Source organism: Artemia sp. Qi Xiang Cuo, chromosome 14, assembly GCF_049724085.1.
Source record: "Artemia sp. Qi Xiang Cuo chromosome 14, ASM4972408v1, whole genome shotgun sequence".
NCBI lineage: Eukaryota > Metazoa > Arthropoda > Branchiopoda > Anostraca > Artemiidae > Artemia > Artemia sp. Qi Xiang Cuo.
The window spans coordinates 20586926-20605250 of record NC_142807.1 but is presented as its reverse complement, the minus strand read 5'-3'; the positions used below and the strand labels follow the sequence as shown (position 1 = coordinate 20605250).

Here is an 18325-nt window from a genome sequence, read left to right as displayed (position 1 = left end):
TCTCTTAAAGTCCTTTGGTTGTCCTTTAGTCATTTGGTTGATTTATATAAAGGGTTAAAAAGTTCAATTCACCTGATGGCTGGTGACAAAATCCGGAAGTTAGGTCACAGTTAATCAACTTTGTCTTTGAATTGGTTGTCCCTTAGTCATTTGATTGATTAATATAAAGGGTTAAAAAGTTCAATTCACCTGATGGCTGGTGACAAAATCCGGAAGTTAGGTCACAGTTAATCAACTTTGTCACTGAATTTGAGTTTAATGCAGAAAGGCATAAGCCAAATAGGTATTAACAGGTTGAACTCGGGTTGAAGACTGATTCACAAAGTAGCTGAGTTGTTTTCTGTCCAAAATTGTGTTTTTTATTAATTTTTGATAATCAGTCATCAATTAAAAGACTTAGAATTTACCAAATAGCTGAGTCTGTTCTGTGCATAGATTTTGATTTTATTAATTTTTAATACTCACTCACCAATTAAAAGACTTGGAATTTACCAAGTAACAAAATTTGTTCCATGCAAAAGTGCTTTTTTTATTTATTTTTTATGCTCAGTCACCAGCTAAAAGACTTGGACTTGGTCAACTAATAGAGTTTTTTATATACAATTTTGTTTCTTATTGAATGTTGAAATTCAGTCATTAAATAGATGATTTTGAATCTACCTAGTAGAGTAATTTTTCTATGCAAAAGTGTTTTTTTATTAATTTTTTATGCTCAGTCATCAATTATAAGACATAAATTTACCAAGAAGCTGAGTTAGTTCTATGCAAAAGTGCTTTTTTTAAATAAATTTTTGATACTCCCTCACCAATCAAAAGACTAGGAATTTACAAAGAAGTTGAGTTTGTTGTATGCCAAAGTGTTTTCCTATTAATTTTTGATACTCAGTCGCCAATTAAAAGACTTGGAATTTACCAAGTAGCTGAGTTTGTTCTATGTAAATGTGGATTTTTTTAATTTGTGATACTCAGTCATCAATTAAATGACTCGGAATGAAAAAGTAGTTGAGTTTGTTCTATGCAAAAGTGTTTTCTTATTAATTTTTAATAATAAGTCATCAACTAAAAGACTTCGAATTTACCATCTAGCTAAATTTGTTCTATGCAAAAGTGTTTTTTATTAATTTTGGATACTCATTCATCATTTAGAAGACGTGAAAATTACCAAGTAATTGAGTTTGTTCTGTGCAAAAGTGCTCTTTTATTAATTTTTGATTCACAGTCATCAATGAGAAGACCTGGAATTTACCAAGTAGCTTAGTTTGTTCTATTCAAAATTACTTTTTTTATTAGTATTTGATTCTCAACCACCCATTAATAGATTTGGAATTTACAAAGTAGCTGAGTTTGTTGTATGCAAAACTGTTTTTTTTATTAATTTTTTATTCTCAGTCATCAATTAAAAGACTTGACATTTAGAAAGTAGCTCAGTTTGTTACTTTTTTGATTAATTTTTGATACTCATTCTCCAATTAAAAAACTAGGAATTTATCAAGTAGCTGAGTTTGTTACTTTTTTTAAATTAATTTTTGAAACTCATTCAATAATTAAAACATTTGTAATTTACCAAGTAGTTGAGATTGTCCTATGTAAAGATATTTTCTTATTAATTTTTGATACTCTGTCACCATTAAAAAGACTTGGAATTTATCAAGTAGATGGATTTGTTTCATTCAAAAGTATTTTTTTTATTAATTTTTGATACTCAGTCACCAATTAAAAGACTTAGAATTTACCGAGTAGCTGAGCTTGTTCTATGCAAAAGTGCTTTTTTTATTAATTTCTTATACTCACTCGCCAATTAAAACACTTGGAATTTACCAAGTAGTTTAGTTTTTCCTATGCAAAAGGGTCTTCTGAATAATTTTGTATACTCAGTCATCAATTAAAAGACATGGAATTTACCGAGTAGTTGTGTTTGTTCTATGCAAAAGTGCTTTGTTATTACGTTGAACAAAATGGCTATCTCTAAACTCGGATTGAATGTATTTGGTGAAATGGTGGGCGTGAGAGGAAGGATAACTACTCTCCACTCACTTTCGACTATAAAAAGGGCACCAGCCCTTTCAATTTCCAATTAAATGAGCTCTTTTTGAAATTTCTACAACAACTTTCTATATAAACCTTATATACCTCCAATGCATAACTTACAAACCTTGCACTGAGGGCTCTGAAGGGGTCATCGTCCTAATAGATCTAATTTCCAGAATCTTCAACTACGTTGAACAAAATGGATATCTCAAAATTTTGATTTGATGTGTTTTGGAGAAATGGTGGGCGTGAGAGGGGGGCTAGTTACCCTTAAATCACTTTCTAGTGTTAAAAAGGGCACTAGCCCTTTCAATTTCCAATTGAATTAGCCCTTTTTGAAGTTTCTACAACACCACTTTCTATAAAAACCTTATATGACCCCAGGGCACAACTTACAACCCTTGCCCCGAGGGCTGTGGGGGAGGGGGTTGTCATCCTTAAAGACCTAATTTCCTAAACTTTTAACTACGTTGAATAAAATGGCTATCTAAAAATTTTTATTGGATGTGTTTAGGATAAACGTGGGCGTGGGAGGGGGGTTAGTTGCCCTCAAATTGCTTTCGACTATTAAAAAGAGCACTAGCCCATTGAATTTTCAATCAAATGAGAATCTTTTGAAGTTTCTGCGACAACGCTTTCTACAAAACCTTGTATACCCCCAGGGTATAACTTGCAACCCTTACCCTGAGGGCTGTGGGGGAGCTTCCTCTCCAAAAGCATAATTTATATCTGGAAATAAACTACTCTGAACAAAATGGCTATCTCAAAATTTTATTGGATGTTTTTCAAGAAATTGTGGGCGTGGAAGGGGTGTTAGTTGCTTCTAATTACTTTCGACTATTAGATAGGGCACAAGCCACTCCAATTTTCGATTGGATAAGCCCTTTTCGAAGTTTCTACAACCACTTCTTCGATACGAAGTGCCCTGGTCTAAGGGAAAAAACAATAAATAATACATTGTGCCAACATCGTTCTTATATACCCCCAGGGCATAACTTAAAACCCTTGCCCTAGGGGTTGTAGGGGAGTATCCCCCTTAAAAACATGATTTCTATCTGGAAATCAACTACGCTGAACAAAATAGCAATCTCAAAATTTTGATTGGATGTGTTTGGCGAAATGGTGGGCGTGGAAGGGGTGTTAGTTGCCTTCCAATCCCTTTCGACTATTGAAAAGGGCACTAGCCATTCCAATCCAATGAGCCCTTTTTGAAGTTTTTACGACAACTCCTTCGATACGAAGTGCCCTGGACTGGAAGAAAAAAATAACACATTGTGTCATCATCGCTCTTTACTTAGGCAGCGCGATTGCGCTGCCTATGATTTGATACTCAATCACTAATTAAATGACTTAGAATTTACCAAGTAGCTGAGTTTGTTCTATGCAAATGTATTTTCTTATTAATTTTTGATACTCAGTCATCAATTAAATGACTTGGAATTTATCAAGTAGTTGAATTTGTTCTATACAAAATTCCTTTTTTTTATTAACGAACCTAAGTCAAAATCAGTTATCATAATATAACCTAAGTAAAAAATCCTTTGTGGTAACCTCAATAGCCTTAGTGGAAAAAAATATGGTAATATATGGACAGGAAAACAAAACGGCACCATCTATGACTGTAAATTACTAGATATCAGTAGTAGGGATTTGAGCAAAGTATTTGATTTCGCGAACAATAAAAAACAAACAAGTATCGTCTTAATGTACCCATCCAAGAACATTCACTTCAAAGAACCATTTGTTAATTGGGACCATCGACTACAACTGATGGTATACTGTCGAAGATACTAGCAATAGTCACCGATGGTTTGCTTTCCTTAGAAATGTCATTAGTTTCTAGGGCGACATTAAAAAACATTCTAAACATTCGACTTACTAGCGTATCCTAAAATTAATGGAGTCACAACAAAGTAATGTCTAAAATATTTTTATTGAAACAATGGCATATACATTGATACATGATAGTAATATCATCATATAAAAGCTTTAAATGTTTGAATTCGTTCCAAAGAAATGTTCATAATGTTTTCTCGTGACAAGGCACTTATTCCATTTCGGTGTCATATATACGACGTTGAACATGGCTTCAGCTACAATCGCATGATACATCTCATCATTGGTATTATTGTGTTCATTGAGAGTATCTGATGGCAAACTGTCGATGATACTAGCAACATTCACCGATGCTTTGCTTTTCTCAGAATCGGCATTAAATTCCATGGTGATATTATCTACCAATGCTCTTATTATTTTGCCGACTATTTCATTGTCTATTACCATATTATTTTTAAACAGGTAACAGTGTTGGCATAGTGAAAATATATGATTTATGACATTGGTGCCGGAGTAAGCCTTCTTTTCACGTTCTGTCGAATACTACTACCCAAAAGATGGCGATATGATTTATCAAGAGGTAACATGCTACCCGCGCTACGAGCAAAAAGTTTACCCTTGTTGTCGACTATTACTCTTAGGTATGAATTATCTTTAAACAATATCATCTCTGGGAATTTGATTCTATTATATCCACCATCAGTAACGATGAATTTTTTTGGTAGACCAAAGAAGTTTAATCTCTCACTGTCATGACAATGCACACATACATTTCCATCGGTGTCACTATTAGTACTTTTTTCAAGTTCAAATATTTGTCTTTGTCAGCATTTAATATTACGCTAACACTATCATGCGCACATACTTTCTTGAAGTATTTCATTTTCAGTTTTCTATCATTGCTATTATTCTGTTCAATGACGGCATCTAATGGTAAACTACCAGTGATACTATTAACGTTCAGTGATACTTTGCTTTTCATTGAATAATCTTTAATTTCCTTGGCGATGTTATCTGTCCATGCCCTTTTAATTTTGCTCTCGATTACATCAGTCTATTATCACATCATTTTTACTGAGGTTACAGTTCCGACAAATAGACATAATATGATTTATTACATTGATACTGGATTACACTCGTCTTGCTTTTACGTTCTGTTGAATGGTAATACCAGATCCATACCGGATACCATATCAAGATCAAAGATCTTGATATGATTTATTAAGAGGTAACATATCACCCGAACAATGAGCAAGAAGCTGGCCCTCGTCATCAACTATTAGTTTTTGGCTTGCATTATCTTTGTTCACTATCATCTCCTGAGATTTGACTCTGGCATAACTAGCACTATGACCATTGATTTTTTTTCGATACTACAAAGAAATTCAATCTCTCACTGCCACAACAACACTCGCATATGTTTCCAATGATGTCACCATTAGTGCTTGTTTTGCAATTCAAATATTTGTCCTTGTCAGCATTCAATGCTACGACAGCTTTATAATGTAGACACATTTTCTCGAAAAAAAAATCATCTTTGCTTTTCTTAAAATAAGACTTGTGTGTTTATCCTTCCACTGCATAATCAATAATAATGATCAAAAACATAGAATAAACCAAGTATTATCTACGACCAACCATGGAGTACCAGTGGGGTGGCCGTACAAGAAAAAATCCAAAAACTAACCAGATTTCATGCCATTTTAAAACATGAAAAAATGTGATTTTTTCATTCTAAGAAAAAAGTTGGGGGGCCTGGAGGGGAGTCCTTTAGGGGGGCTCCCTAGTGGGGGGCTCTGGTCCTGGTGGGGGACTTGGAGCACTGAAGCGGGGGACTCGGAGCCCTGGAGTAGGGACATGGGGGCCCTGGGTGGGAATGTGGAGGCCCAAACTTATTCACAAGCCCGGTAATGGAAAACCGATGTGCACTCGGCAATTACATTACAATAATGATACCTGCCCTGTTTTACTCATAGCCTATTATCAATAATTAATAATCAATAATCGGCTCGATACCATTAGAGAGCAAAAAGATCTCTATTAATTGATTATTAAAATCCATATAAAAACTTCATTTCTTATGCATGATGTTACTTCAAAGTCATTTCTATTATTGAACGACATTCTTGGCTAACAAAACTCTGATAATAATGTTTCCAAGAATTTCCTTATCGCTCTGGAGCGTCATGCCAGATAGTCGACCGACTTGATGTCTCCAATGGCCGCTCGGAATTATTGGTTATGTGTGTTGTCGGAATTATTGGCAATGTAAGTCTTCGGAATGTTTGCCTATGTGTGTCGTCGAATAGATTGGCTATGTATCTCGTCGGAATGACTGGCTATGTCTGTCGTCGAATAGATTGTCCATGTGTGTCATCGGAATGACTGGCTATGTGTGTCTTCAAATAGATTGAAAGGATATTTGTGTTGTTGGAATGTTGGGTAGGGGTGTCGTCGGATTGACAGGATAGGGCTGTCTTCGGAACGTTGGGATAGGGATGTCATTGGAATGATAGGATAGGGCTGTCGTCGTAATGTAGGCTAGGGCTGTCGTTGAAATGTGGGGTACGGCTGTCGTCGAATAGATTGACGCCATACTACTGGTTATGACCTTAACCACCCACCCAAACACCTAGGAATACCCCAAACACCCAGGTACTTGGGGAATACCCCAAATACCTGTACACCCAAGCACAGTCAAACAAAAAGAAGGAGTCGTGGACGTGCAAGACTGTAGTTAGTAAAAACACGCCATCAAAAACTCAAAGATAAATGTACCTTAGAGCTAATAAGTTATTCCCAAGTGAGCACCATCGAATAGGGCCAATCAGATAAATAGAGACTAGCCTTGGCGCTTTAAATTCCTCGCCCAGACCTATGTGGCGCATCTAGGATAAGATTGTAAATATGGCATCACTTTGATAGCTGAAATTTGTGGAATTTATGCGTATTAACATAATAATAAAGAATTTCAAAAAACGTACATGCTGAAGTAGTTTAAATTTATCCCTGTTAGCTGAGAGCAATTGAATGGGCAAAAACAAATCATATAGACCAGACCAATGCATCTTCAGATTCCCTAAACAAAAGTTACATGGAACTCAAAGATTAGCTGAAAATAATTTTCAAGTCAAAAAGTGATTATTTTTTTTAAAATTGTAGCATGTTTGGAGAAAAAGTACTACAAAAGTCACTAAACAATTTTGAAAACAACTCAGATCATCGATTCTGTATCATAACAAGGAGAAATGCTTAGATTGCTCCAAGCTGTAATTTAAGGTAACTTTAGGTAAAAGTACTACTTTTTCATTGTACTGTCACATTCTAGGGGAGGGACAAAATTTTCAAAAAAATTGGTGAATTATCCTTAATATATAGCAACAGTCGCAAAAATCTAGACATTTTGTGTAAGGTCCGGTGCAAAGGACCTCCGCATCTTATGAGCATGCTAAAGGCTCCGAGTGGAATGACCAATAGCGAATGTAAAGAGCAGTGTCTGGTAGAGGGGTAAGAGCCCAATCTTTATTGACTTAACAGGGAAATATAGGGGAGAGAGAGTGTCATTTTACTACGACTGTTAATGTGCGTTGTTAATCCATAAATGCTGAAAATTCTCTGTTAGCCATAAATAATGAGAATTATTTGTTTTCATGCTAAAAACTGAATGTTCAGTGAAATGTTCAGTCAGAGGCGGATCCAGGATTTTTTTAGGGGGGGGGGCGAAAAATAGGTTGATCTGATAAACTTGCGTTTGGAGCAAGTTTACTTAACGCGAACTTACGTTAATTAAGTAAATAACACTAATTTAGACTACGTTAGGGGGGCGCCCCCTCCCCCTCGCCCCTCCCCTGGATCCGCCACTGTGTTCAGCTCTTTTAACTCAAAATTCAGTCTGAAAAAAGACGGCTCTAGATTAAACTTAGTAGGCCTTAGTAATCCAAGGTAGGAACTAGTAGGCGTAGTAGCACAAAGTGGGCCCTATCGTTACGAAAATGTTGGCAGGGAAGAAAACTTGGCTGACTTTAAGTTGGTGCTCGTGACACACTTTAGGGTTGACACCCTTCCTTACATCTAAAAGCATCGGAAAAAAATAAATCTGTACTATTGTAGGGTAATTACTGTGAGTAACGCAAGGATGCTTTCTAGGAGAACTTGACTTGACTTACTCGACTTAAAGGTCTTGCTCGGCAGCGTCGCCAGCGTAGAGGGAACCAGAAGTCAGTGCCGTTAGTCGTCTCCGGAGTGGCCTGTTTTGGGCCAGGGTAGAAGCTTCGCTGGGGCCAATGCCCCACGCTGTGAGTCGATCGCGGATGATATCCGCCCATCTCATACGTGGTCTACCTCTGGGGCGTTTCCAGCCGCTTGCAGTTGGATCGAAGTCAAATATAAGGCGGGCAGGTGTTTCAGCGGGTAGGCGAAGTAAATGACCGTACCAACGCAGCAAGGGGGACTCAAGCTGTTCGGACAAGGATGGTAATTTAAAGGACCGGAGGATATTCATGTTCCCTACCCTGTCGAGCCACCTAAAGTGTTCAATTTTGCGGAGGTGTTTTGTCCGGACAGCATCTACCTTCATGATCTGCGACAGCGTCAAAGGCCGAGTCTCTGACGAGTACAAAACGACACTTGTTGCAGAGGGAGAGTAGATACAAGCTTTCGTGAGACGGCTGATCTGGGGCTTGTGGAATATTTTTCTCAGTAGGTGGTTGAAATCGGTGTTCACCTTTGTCACCCTTGCCGATACCTCTGTACCTAGGTTTCCGTTTGAGCAAACCATTGAACAAAGGTAGGTGAACTGCTTGACTATCTCAACATCTTGGCCACATACTTCAATGGTTTTCAAGGGGGAGTACTGTTTCTTGTTCAGAGGTAATATTTTGCTCCTGGTACAGTTAACATTTAAATCAAGTTTTCCAATAGCTGAGGCTAACGGTTCCTGGATAATTGTCACGTCAGTGAGAATTTCCGTATACGAATGCAATATTGTCTGAGATGTCGACATCTGCCAGAACTCTTCCAGTAAAATCGATGCCAAACGGATGCGCCAGCAGTGTTTTGTTGAAAATATGGTCCATGACACAGTTGAAGAGTTCGTGAGCAGCAGCGCAGCCTTGCCGAACACCATTTCTAATTTGAAAATATGAAGAGAGCTGGCCATTTACAATGACAGCACTTTCGGTCTTATTGTATAGTTCTTTGAACAGATCTGCTGCCCCTCATCCTTGCCAGTGCCGATGGTAATTACCGTAACTATTTGAAAGACCTAGTATGACTAGAAACTTTGATTTGGGATATGCTTGAAACCATTTTAGGGTAAAATCACACATCAGGCACACTCCACTATCTTGGAATGTAGTTCAGTAAGTAAATGAGGAGGTCATCTAGCGCCAAAATTACACCCAGAGAGTGTTTTCAACCCAGAAGATTTATGACATTAGCTGAAATTATGCTGACATTACGCTAGATGGCGGTGGAGATTTTTTTCAGTACTATCACCAGTTCCACTCTTACCAGTTCCTCCTTGAAGTGTGATTAAATAGATAAGGATGACTTACCCGATCTGTTGTGATTGTCATTTTTAGTGACAAGACGGTAACATGTGTCAGTTGAGGGATGAAACTGATTAGCCAGTTGGGACAGAGCTCTGTGACATAGTCAAGACTGAGAGTACGGAGTTGCTGAAAGAAGGAAATCAGATTAGACAATGAAAAAGCAAATTACTAAATATTAATTACATTGTTTAGTTTGAGGTGTCTAGACACCCGAAATACACCCTGAGACACTTAAGGTTTGTTCACAATGATATTTTACTAATATCAAAATTTAACTAACGCTAATTTCGGGAAGCCAGAGAAAAATATGCCAGAGAAATTACCCAGCTAGAGAAAAATTTGTAAAAAATGAAATAAAACAAGAATAATAGATAGAAAATTAAGATAAGAAAGACGTTCGGTTCCCTCGTTCATCTGTGGGGTAATATGAAAAGGGATATATTAGCTAGACTGTAACAGTCAATGGTTCTATCTTTGATTAGCTTTCCAGCGGTGATTTTGAAAACTTTTCTATCTTCTACTTCATCTCAAATTAAAGTTGTGTACTTTAGATATCTTAAATTTCTACTAGGTTTTCCTCTAAGTGCTCGTAATACTTCTTTAAAATATATGCATGGAATAAAGGACCCGCTTGATGTAATAAAGTTTAAGTGTGAGCTTTCAGTTGAAAAGGCTCGAAATTATCTTGAATATAGAAATTTATTCCCGTTTTTTGGAAAAATCTAATATGTTAACCGATTGACGTAGATAGTCGGATTTGTCGGTAGTTCTGGTCGTGTTAATTGTAAGTCGTGTCTTTATATTTTATATTTATTTGAATGTACTCCTCATAGTGTATCCTGAGGGAAAATAAAAGTGTTATTATTGTTATTAAAAGTGGACCGAAAAAGAAGTGGAATTCTGGGAGGGGCTACTGGAGCTCGTCAGAGCTCAAGAACATTTGTACAACAAGAGACATAAGGATCTTACACACAGACAGATACAAAAGATTATTACGGTATTATTTTATTTTAGTGTTTAAATTATCCGCATCTACTAAAACCGGATTTTAGAACGAGCTGAATTGCGATGCTATCAAAATTTCATTGTTATTGGGCCTATTTTTCTTACTTCCTACAAAGTTTTGTTAAGATCGGTAACTACTCTTGCAAGGGGCTCCGTCGAGAAAGATTTAGGGACCCATTTTTGAAGTGCTAAATCTTAGTCCTATTCATCACTTAAAATGCTAATTATTAATTACTATGTTAGCCTACATGGTTTAGGCGGTAATTGATAGAATAAACAAAAAGTGAAACCGGCTATTTCTATGCGGTGAAACTAAAAGAAAGAGAGAGAAAAAAATAGTCCATTCCAGCAATGTTACATAAAACTGATCCCCGATTACAACAAATATTGCAGCTGATACCTCTTTCCAGATAATTCCAATGGCGACGAATGGTATTCCTCGTTATATTAACATTGGCGATTCATTTTGTTAGACTCAGAACACTGTCGAATGCTCTTATGCATTTTTCAGCGTTTCATTTGACTTTTATTTCACTGCAAAAATGTTGTATTGCAATCATAATTTTGGAAAAAATCTGAATATCTTGTCAAAAGTTTTTGATAAATAATAGTTTTGTTGAATAAGTTTCTAATAATATTTTTACTAATGAATTTGGGTGGATTATTATCGTTCATATGGATGAAAATTCATATTGACTTTTAATCTTCTTCGTGGCTGAAATAATCACGACCTCTATAACAGGGTTCTCTGATGTTTAAATACATCGTATAAATATGTTTAACTAGGTTCAATTATTGTATAATCATAGGAAAAGAGAAATATTACCATTTAAAATATATAAAAACAAAGCTCCTGGTAGCACTTACCCCCCCCCCCCCGCCAATACATTTCCTGGAAAGACTCATGATGCCCTGTCTCGCCTTTTCCACCTCTGTTCTGGTAGGCAAGTGAATGTAATATTTTGTATCCCATAGAAAACGATTATCGCAATAAAAGGGAAGCTATTACCACCCCTCCCCTCCCCCACCCCCTACTACAACAACAGCAATAAAGGTATAGATAAAAAAAAACATTCCTAGAATCAAGAAGGATTAGGTAGGTTATCAATTTCTACCCCCCCCCCCCACCCCTTTCTCAAAACTCTTTCTCCATTTAACTGAAAGTTCGTTGAGAGTTAAATATTTGACCATTAAAATGTATTCTTTGAGGCATCTGCCCCCACCTACAAAATGAACCACCATGCCTCCTTCACAATAGCTGATGCGCACTTACACATAATCTGCGTATAATTTTATGAAATGTAAAGCAAATCGATTTTGATAAATGAAGCTTTAAAATAAATGTCACAAACATTTTTCAAGATCAAGAAGAGTGATATCATCCCGCAGTACCCTTATTCTGGCCTAATCTTAATGAAGGGAGATGAGACCCCCCTCCATCGCGCTTTGTATATTTATCTGAAAGCTCATTGAGGTGTAGACATTTTGAAATTTGAAATGCGCTATTTGAGGCATCTGGCAAGCGTTTTCACTAGAAGGAGTAGAGGCAGGGTCATCCATATGGAGCTCTAGGTTCATATTGCTGAAAATTTCGTTTATTTCTACTACTTCTCAGGGGTCAGGGGGTGATTTGCTACTAAACGATCCAGAACTATAAAGACTCTGGCTTATTGTTCCATAAGCTGCAAAATTGATAAGCACGCTTTCTTCAGGCCAACCCTTTTTCACCGGGGGTCAGTCCATCACTACTTCTGGAGTAAAAGGGTACAAAGACAAAGATTACACTAGATGGAAGAAAAAAGAAATGCACGAGAAAGACACAAAGAAGGAACAACGTTTCTGATGCAAAGTACGACCTATAATTCCTTCTGTGACACAAAGGGGCTATTCTGCCTTGATGAAACTATCGGAGAAGTGAATATATCAATTTCTTTTAGAAGTTTTTCTTTGGAATAGCTCTCAAAAGGTGTGAAAACTATATTCCAAGGTCAACTCCTTGCTGTTTACCAGACCGCTGATCTGCCACTTCGTCATTCATTATACCTTGATGCCTCTGAATATGTTCCATCCAGGGGCCAATTGAATTCATGTGAAGATTGACTTTAATTTTTAAATGGCCCTCCGGTTAGATTTGTTGCCAACATTGCTAAGCCTGATAATTACAATCGGATTGGAAAAGAGTGGCCTAACAGAGAAAACATGGACAAAGGGGAAAAGATTATCATATATCTCTTTAGTTACACGAGAAAAAATTATCCCGCATACCAAGTTGGATCTAATGAAGCAGTTTACAGGAACTCATGATCAGAATGAATCATGTGTTTCACGTATACAGAAAGAAAAATGCATTAGTTGAACAAGGAAAAAATTAAAGCTGGTTTAATTGACGGGCCACAAACAAAACAAATGATTAAAGAACTTCACTTTACAAATTCGAGGGATGAGGCTGAACAAAAAGCCCGAGCTTTATTTATCAAGGTTGAAACCTAGGTTGAATCAGTAAAGCAGGTGCTTAGTAGTTTTAGATTACTTTGGTGTAAAATAAGAATTAAGGTGTGCTAAGAAATCATGGTGCTAGGCAAAAACTAGTGACCCGTTTGAATTCAGAGGAGGAAATGTCACAGCAAAAATTGTGGTGACAAAACCACTGGTGACCAGAATTATCTGTAAGGCGAATTTTAGCCTTAGCGATTCATTCCTCAGTTAATGCCCTATGCTACGTAATCCTTTGTTTATAAACTCTCATTCATTTATTCTGATTAGAAGCTCTAAAGATTTGGTACCACTATAATTTCACATGGTAGGAAGAGACTCCTCTATGGTAAATCCCTAGCTAAAAATACGCAATTTTGCATTTTCACTGGAAAAGATTTTCGAAAATGTAAGTATATTTTAAAGGGGTAATCTCAGTGACCCAGTGATCGTAGAATATTGGGAGAGGCCTCATGCAAACACAGTACTGAAATTATAGTGCAATTTTACATAAAAGGGCCATAGAAACGGCGGCCCTTCTCATATTTGAAGTAACTGGACATAATACAAAAATTGCATAGATAAATAAGCAAAATATATTATTTTCCAAAAAAAGGTAAAGAGTAAGTCAAAAGTATTCCTCTGGGTACAATAAAGTTTAAAGTTTGTTAACTCCCAGTAGAAAGGGGGGTACCAGTCGTGACAGCACCACGTGGTTTATGGTTTTCTCACTGAGAATGAAAAAACAGGAATTTTCTCACTTGAAAAAACATGAATTTTCTCACAATGATGGATGTTTTCTTGGATGGTTATGGGTGTTGGTCAATTTATTTGATGTTTTTCATGGATGTCAACAACAATTCATGACTGTTTTATGGTTCGTTGTCAGTGAGAATGAAAAAACAGGAACTTTCTCACATTTATGGATGTTAACAGCAATTTATGCCTGTTTTATGGTTTTTGTCAGTGAGAACTAAAAAACAGTAACTTTTTCATATTTATGGATGTTAACAGCAGTTTATGTCTGTTTTATGGTTTTTGTCAGTGAGAATGAAAAAACAGGAACTTTCTCACATTTATGGATGTTAACAGCAATTTATGTCTGTTTTATGGTTTTTGTCAGTAAGAATGAAAAAACAGGAACTTTCTCACATTTATGGATGTCAAAAGCAATTTATGTCTGTTTTATGTCTTTAGGCGAACCTAACCTGAGAAATTGATTTACATAATCGGCGGGGGAATTATTGATTCACGAAGGGGAATTAAGAAACAAACATGGCTTCTTTGATCTTTAGGCTAACCTAACCTGAGAAATTGATTTACATAATTGCTAGGGGAATATATTGATTCACGAAGGGGGAATTAAGAAACATTATGGCTTTCTTTAATCTTAGGTCTGAGGTATAAACGTTTTTTAGGTCAGAAAGAAAAATTAATATTCTATTTTTAAATAGGGCTTCATTGATCTTTACTGTCAGGAATTAGAAATGACATCACTTGTTATCTTGGAATTATGCGGGAGGCTAAAGAGATAGAAATTCTATTTTTCAATACGGCTTCACTGAGCTTTAAGTCGGAGAGATAAATTGATATTCTAACGAAACCTTAATAGTGTAGCTAGTAACATTTATGAGATGAAGAGATTAACGTAGGAAAGGGTTTCCTAGAAATTTGAAATGTGAATGCACAGAGATGCCAAAAACAAAAGGAACACGCTGAGATTACTTTTAGGGGATTATTTGGGTGAAACGGTTTTAGACATTTTAGGGAATTATTTCGGCGAAACAGTTAGAGACATTTTATAAGATGATTTTAGAAAAGGTTTTAGAAGAGGTTTTGAGTGTGGTCGTTATAGTAAACAAGTTCTATTTGAACAGTGTCGTGAGGTCCTCTACCCCAACCCCAAAGGGCCCCGATCGTCCTACCCCGATCCAAAGGGTTCCGATCCCCATACCCCAATCCCGAAGGAACCCCCCGGTCCCCAAAGGTTCCCCGAGCTCCCACCCGGCCCCCAGACCCCCAAAGGCCCTCCCCGGGCCCCCAAAGAGTCCCCTCCATATTTTTTAATACTTTTTTAAGGCTTTATTATATCTTTTCAGAACAAGTTATTTTCTTAATGTCCATCCTAAACCCATTTTACAAGTTGAAAGGGGCGAAACCGTTTTAGGCATTTTAGGGAATTATTTCGGCAAAACAGTTAGAGACATTTTAAAAGATGATTTTAGAAGATGTTTTAGAAGAGGATTTGAGGGTGAAACTCTGTGGTCGTTATAATACACAAGTTCCATTTGAACAGTGTCGTGAGGTCCCCTACCCCGATCCCAACGGCCCCCGGTACCCCTAATGCACATCGAGCCCCCAAAGACCACCGGAACCCCATCCCCCCATTTTTTAAAAATAATTTTTGAATTTTTTAACATGGTATTTTTTATATCAACCCTTTTCCAACTTGAAGTACTTATCTTTTTCACTCACAACTATACTTTACAGGTTTTTGGATACCTCAACACCAAGAAATACTTTTCAAAGACCATTTCAGAGCAAGTTACTTTCTTAATGTTCCTCCTAGACCCATTTTGCAACTTGAAGTACTTATCTTTTTCACCAACGACGATACTTTACAGCTTTTTGAATGTCCCAACACCAAAAAATACTTTTCAAAGACCAATTCAGAGCAAGTTACATTCTTAATGTCCATCCTAAAACCATTTTCCAACTTGAAGTACTTATCTTTTTCACCCACAACTATACTTTACAGCTTTTTGGATAACTCAACACCAAGAAATACTATTCAAAGACCATTTCAGAGCAAGTTACTCTCTTAATGTCCCTCCTAAACCCATTTGCAACTTGAAGTACTTATCTTTTTCCCCCACAACTATACTTTACAGCTTTTTGAATGTCCCAACACCAATAAATACCTTTCAAAGACCATTTCAGAGCAAGTTACTTTCTTAATTTTCCTCCTAAATCCATTTTGCAACTTGAAGTACTTATCTTTTTCAATCAAAACTATACTTTACAGCTTTTTGGATACCTCAACACCAAGAAATACTTTTCAAAGACCATTTCAGAGCAAGTTACTTTCTGAATGTCCCTATTAAACCCATTTTCCAACTTGAAGTACTTATCTTTTTCACCCACAACTATACTTTACAGCTTGTTGGATACCTCAAAACAAAGAAATACCTTTCAAAGACCATTTCAGATCAAGTTACTTTGTTAATGGACCTCCTAATCCCAATTTGTAACTTGAAGTACTTATATTTTCCACTCACAACTATACTTTACAGCTTTTTGGATACCTCAACACCAAGAAATACCTTTCAAAGACCATTTCAGAGCAAGTTACTTTCTTAATGTCCCTCCTTAACCCATTTTGCAACTTAAAGTACTTATCGTTTTCACCCACAACTATACTTTACAGCTTTTTGGATACCTCAACACCAAGAAATACCTTTCAAAAGGCATTTCAGAGCAAGTTACTTTCTGAATGTCCCTCCTAAACCCATTTTCCAACTTAAAGTACTTTTCTTTTTCATCCACAACTATACTTTACAGCTTTTTGGATACCTCAACACCAAGAAATACCTTTCAAAGACCATTTCAGAGCAAGTTACTTTCTTAATGTCCCTCCTAAACCCATTTTGAAACTTAAAGTACTTATCTTTTTCACCCACAACTATACATTACAGCTTTTTGGATAATTCAACACAAATAAATACTTTACAAAGACGATTTAAGAGCAAGTTACTTTATTACTGTCACTAATAAACCCATTTTCAATATTTAAGTAATTTTCTTTTTACCAAACAACTATACTTTAAAGCTTTTTTTATACCTCAACACCAAGAAATACCTTTCAAAGACCATTTCAGAGCAAGTTCCTTTCTTAATGTCCCTCCTAAACCCATTTTCCAACTTGAAGTACTTATCTTTTTCACCCACAATTATACTTTACAGCTTTTTGAATGCTCCAACACCAAGAAATACTTTTCAAAGGCATTTCAGAACAAGTTTTTTTCTTAATATGCTTCTTAAACCAATTTTACAAATTCTAAATTTTTCCATAGTAGATAGAAAAATCTATATCATAGCTGTGAATATTTTCACGGAAGATAAGCAGTTCTATTTCAATTTTAAATTTTCTCAATGAAGTGAAGAAAAGTTCAAGTTCTCTTCTGAATTTTCTCAATGAAAAAGAAATTAGTTTTTATTCAATTCTATTTATTTCACAAAGACATAAAGAAATTTAAAGTTCAATTCTAATTTTTCGGTGGAAGATAGAAAAATTAATACCATACTTGTGAATATTTTCACGGAAGATAAAAAGTTCTTGTTCAATTTAAAATTTTCTCAACGAAGTCAAGGAAAGTTCAAGTTCTCTTCTGAATTTTCTCAATGAATAAGAAATTAGTCATTGATCATTTCAATTTTTCCAAATAATATAAAAATTTTCCACTTTAGTTCAGATCTGTCTCGAAGAGATGAAAAATTTAAAATACTGTTCCTAATTTTTCACAGAAGATAAAAAAGTTCAAGTTCTCTTCGGAATTTTACCAAAGAACACAATTGAATTCTAATTTCTCCAGAGAAAACAAAAATCTTCCACTTCAGTTCTTTATTTTACAAAGACATAAAGAAATTTAAAGTTTAATTCTAAATTTTTTCGGCGGAAGATAGAAAAAGTAATACCATACTTGTGAATATTTTCACGAAAGATAAAAAGTTCTAGTTCAATTTAAAATTTTCTCAATGAAGTGAAGAAAAGTTCAAGTTCTCTTCAGAACTTTACCAAAGAACACACTTAAATTCTAATTTCTCCAGAGAAAACAAAAATTTTCCACTTCAGTTCATTATTTCACAAAGACATAAAGAAATTTAAAGTTCAATTCTAATTTTTCGGTGGAAGATAGAAAAAGTAATACCATACTTGTGAATATTTTCATGGAAGATAAAAAGTTCTAGTTCAATTTTTAATTTTCTCAACGAAGTGAAGAATAGTTCAAGTTCTCTTCTGAACTTTACCAAAGAACACACTTCAATTCTAATTTCTGCAGAGAAAACAAAAATCTTCCACTTCAGTTCATTATTTCACAGAGACATAAAGAAATTGAAAGTTCAATTCTAATTTTTCGGTGGAAGATAGAAAAAGTAATACCATACTTGTGAATATTTTCACGGAAGATAAAAAGTTCTAGTTCAATATTAAATTTTCTCAACGAAGTCAATGAAAGTTCAAGTTCTCTTCTGAATTTTCTCAATGAAAAAGAAATTAGTCATTGATCATTTCTATTTTTTCCAAATAATATAAAATTTTCCACTTTAGTTCAGATCTGTCTCGAAGAGATGAAAAATCTAAAATATTGTTCCAAATTTTCTCAACGAAGCGAAGAAAAGTTCAAGTTCTCTTCGGAATTTTAACAAAGAAC

The 18325-nt window shown here is 35.7% G+C and overlaps 1 protein-coding gene across 1 annotated transcript in view; it reads right to left on the bottom strand.

Moving 5' to 3' along the window:
- The window catches only part of LOC148944247 (uncharacterized), a 229527-nt gene that overhangs the window by 69893 nt on the left and 141309 nt on the right, over positions 1-18325 (bottom strand). The window contains exon 4 of the mRNA XM_089099729.1: positions 9420-9542. Coding sequence (XP_088955855.1) covers positions 9420-9542 — 123 coding nt within the window. The remainder of the gene's footprint in view (positions 1-9419; positions 9543-18325) is intronic.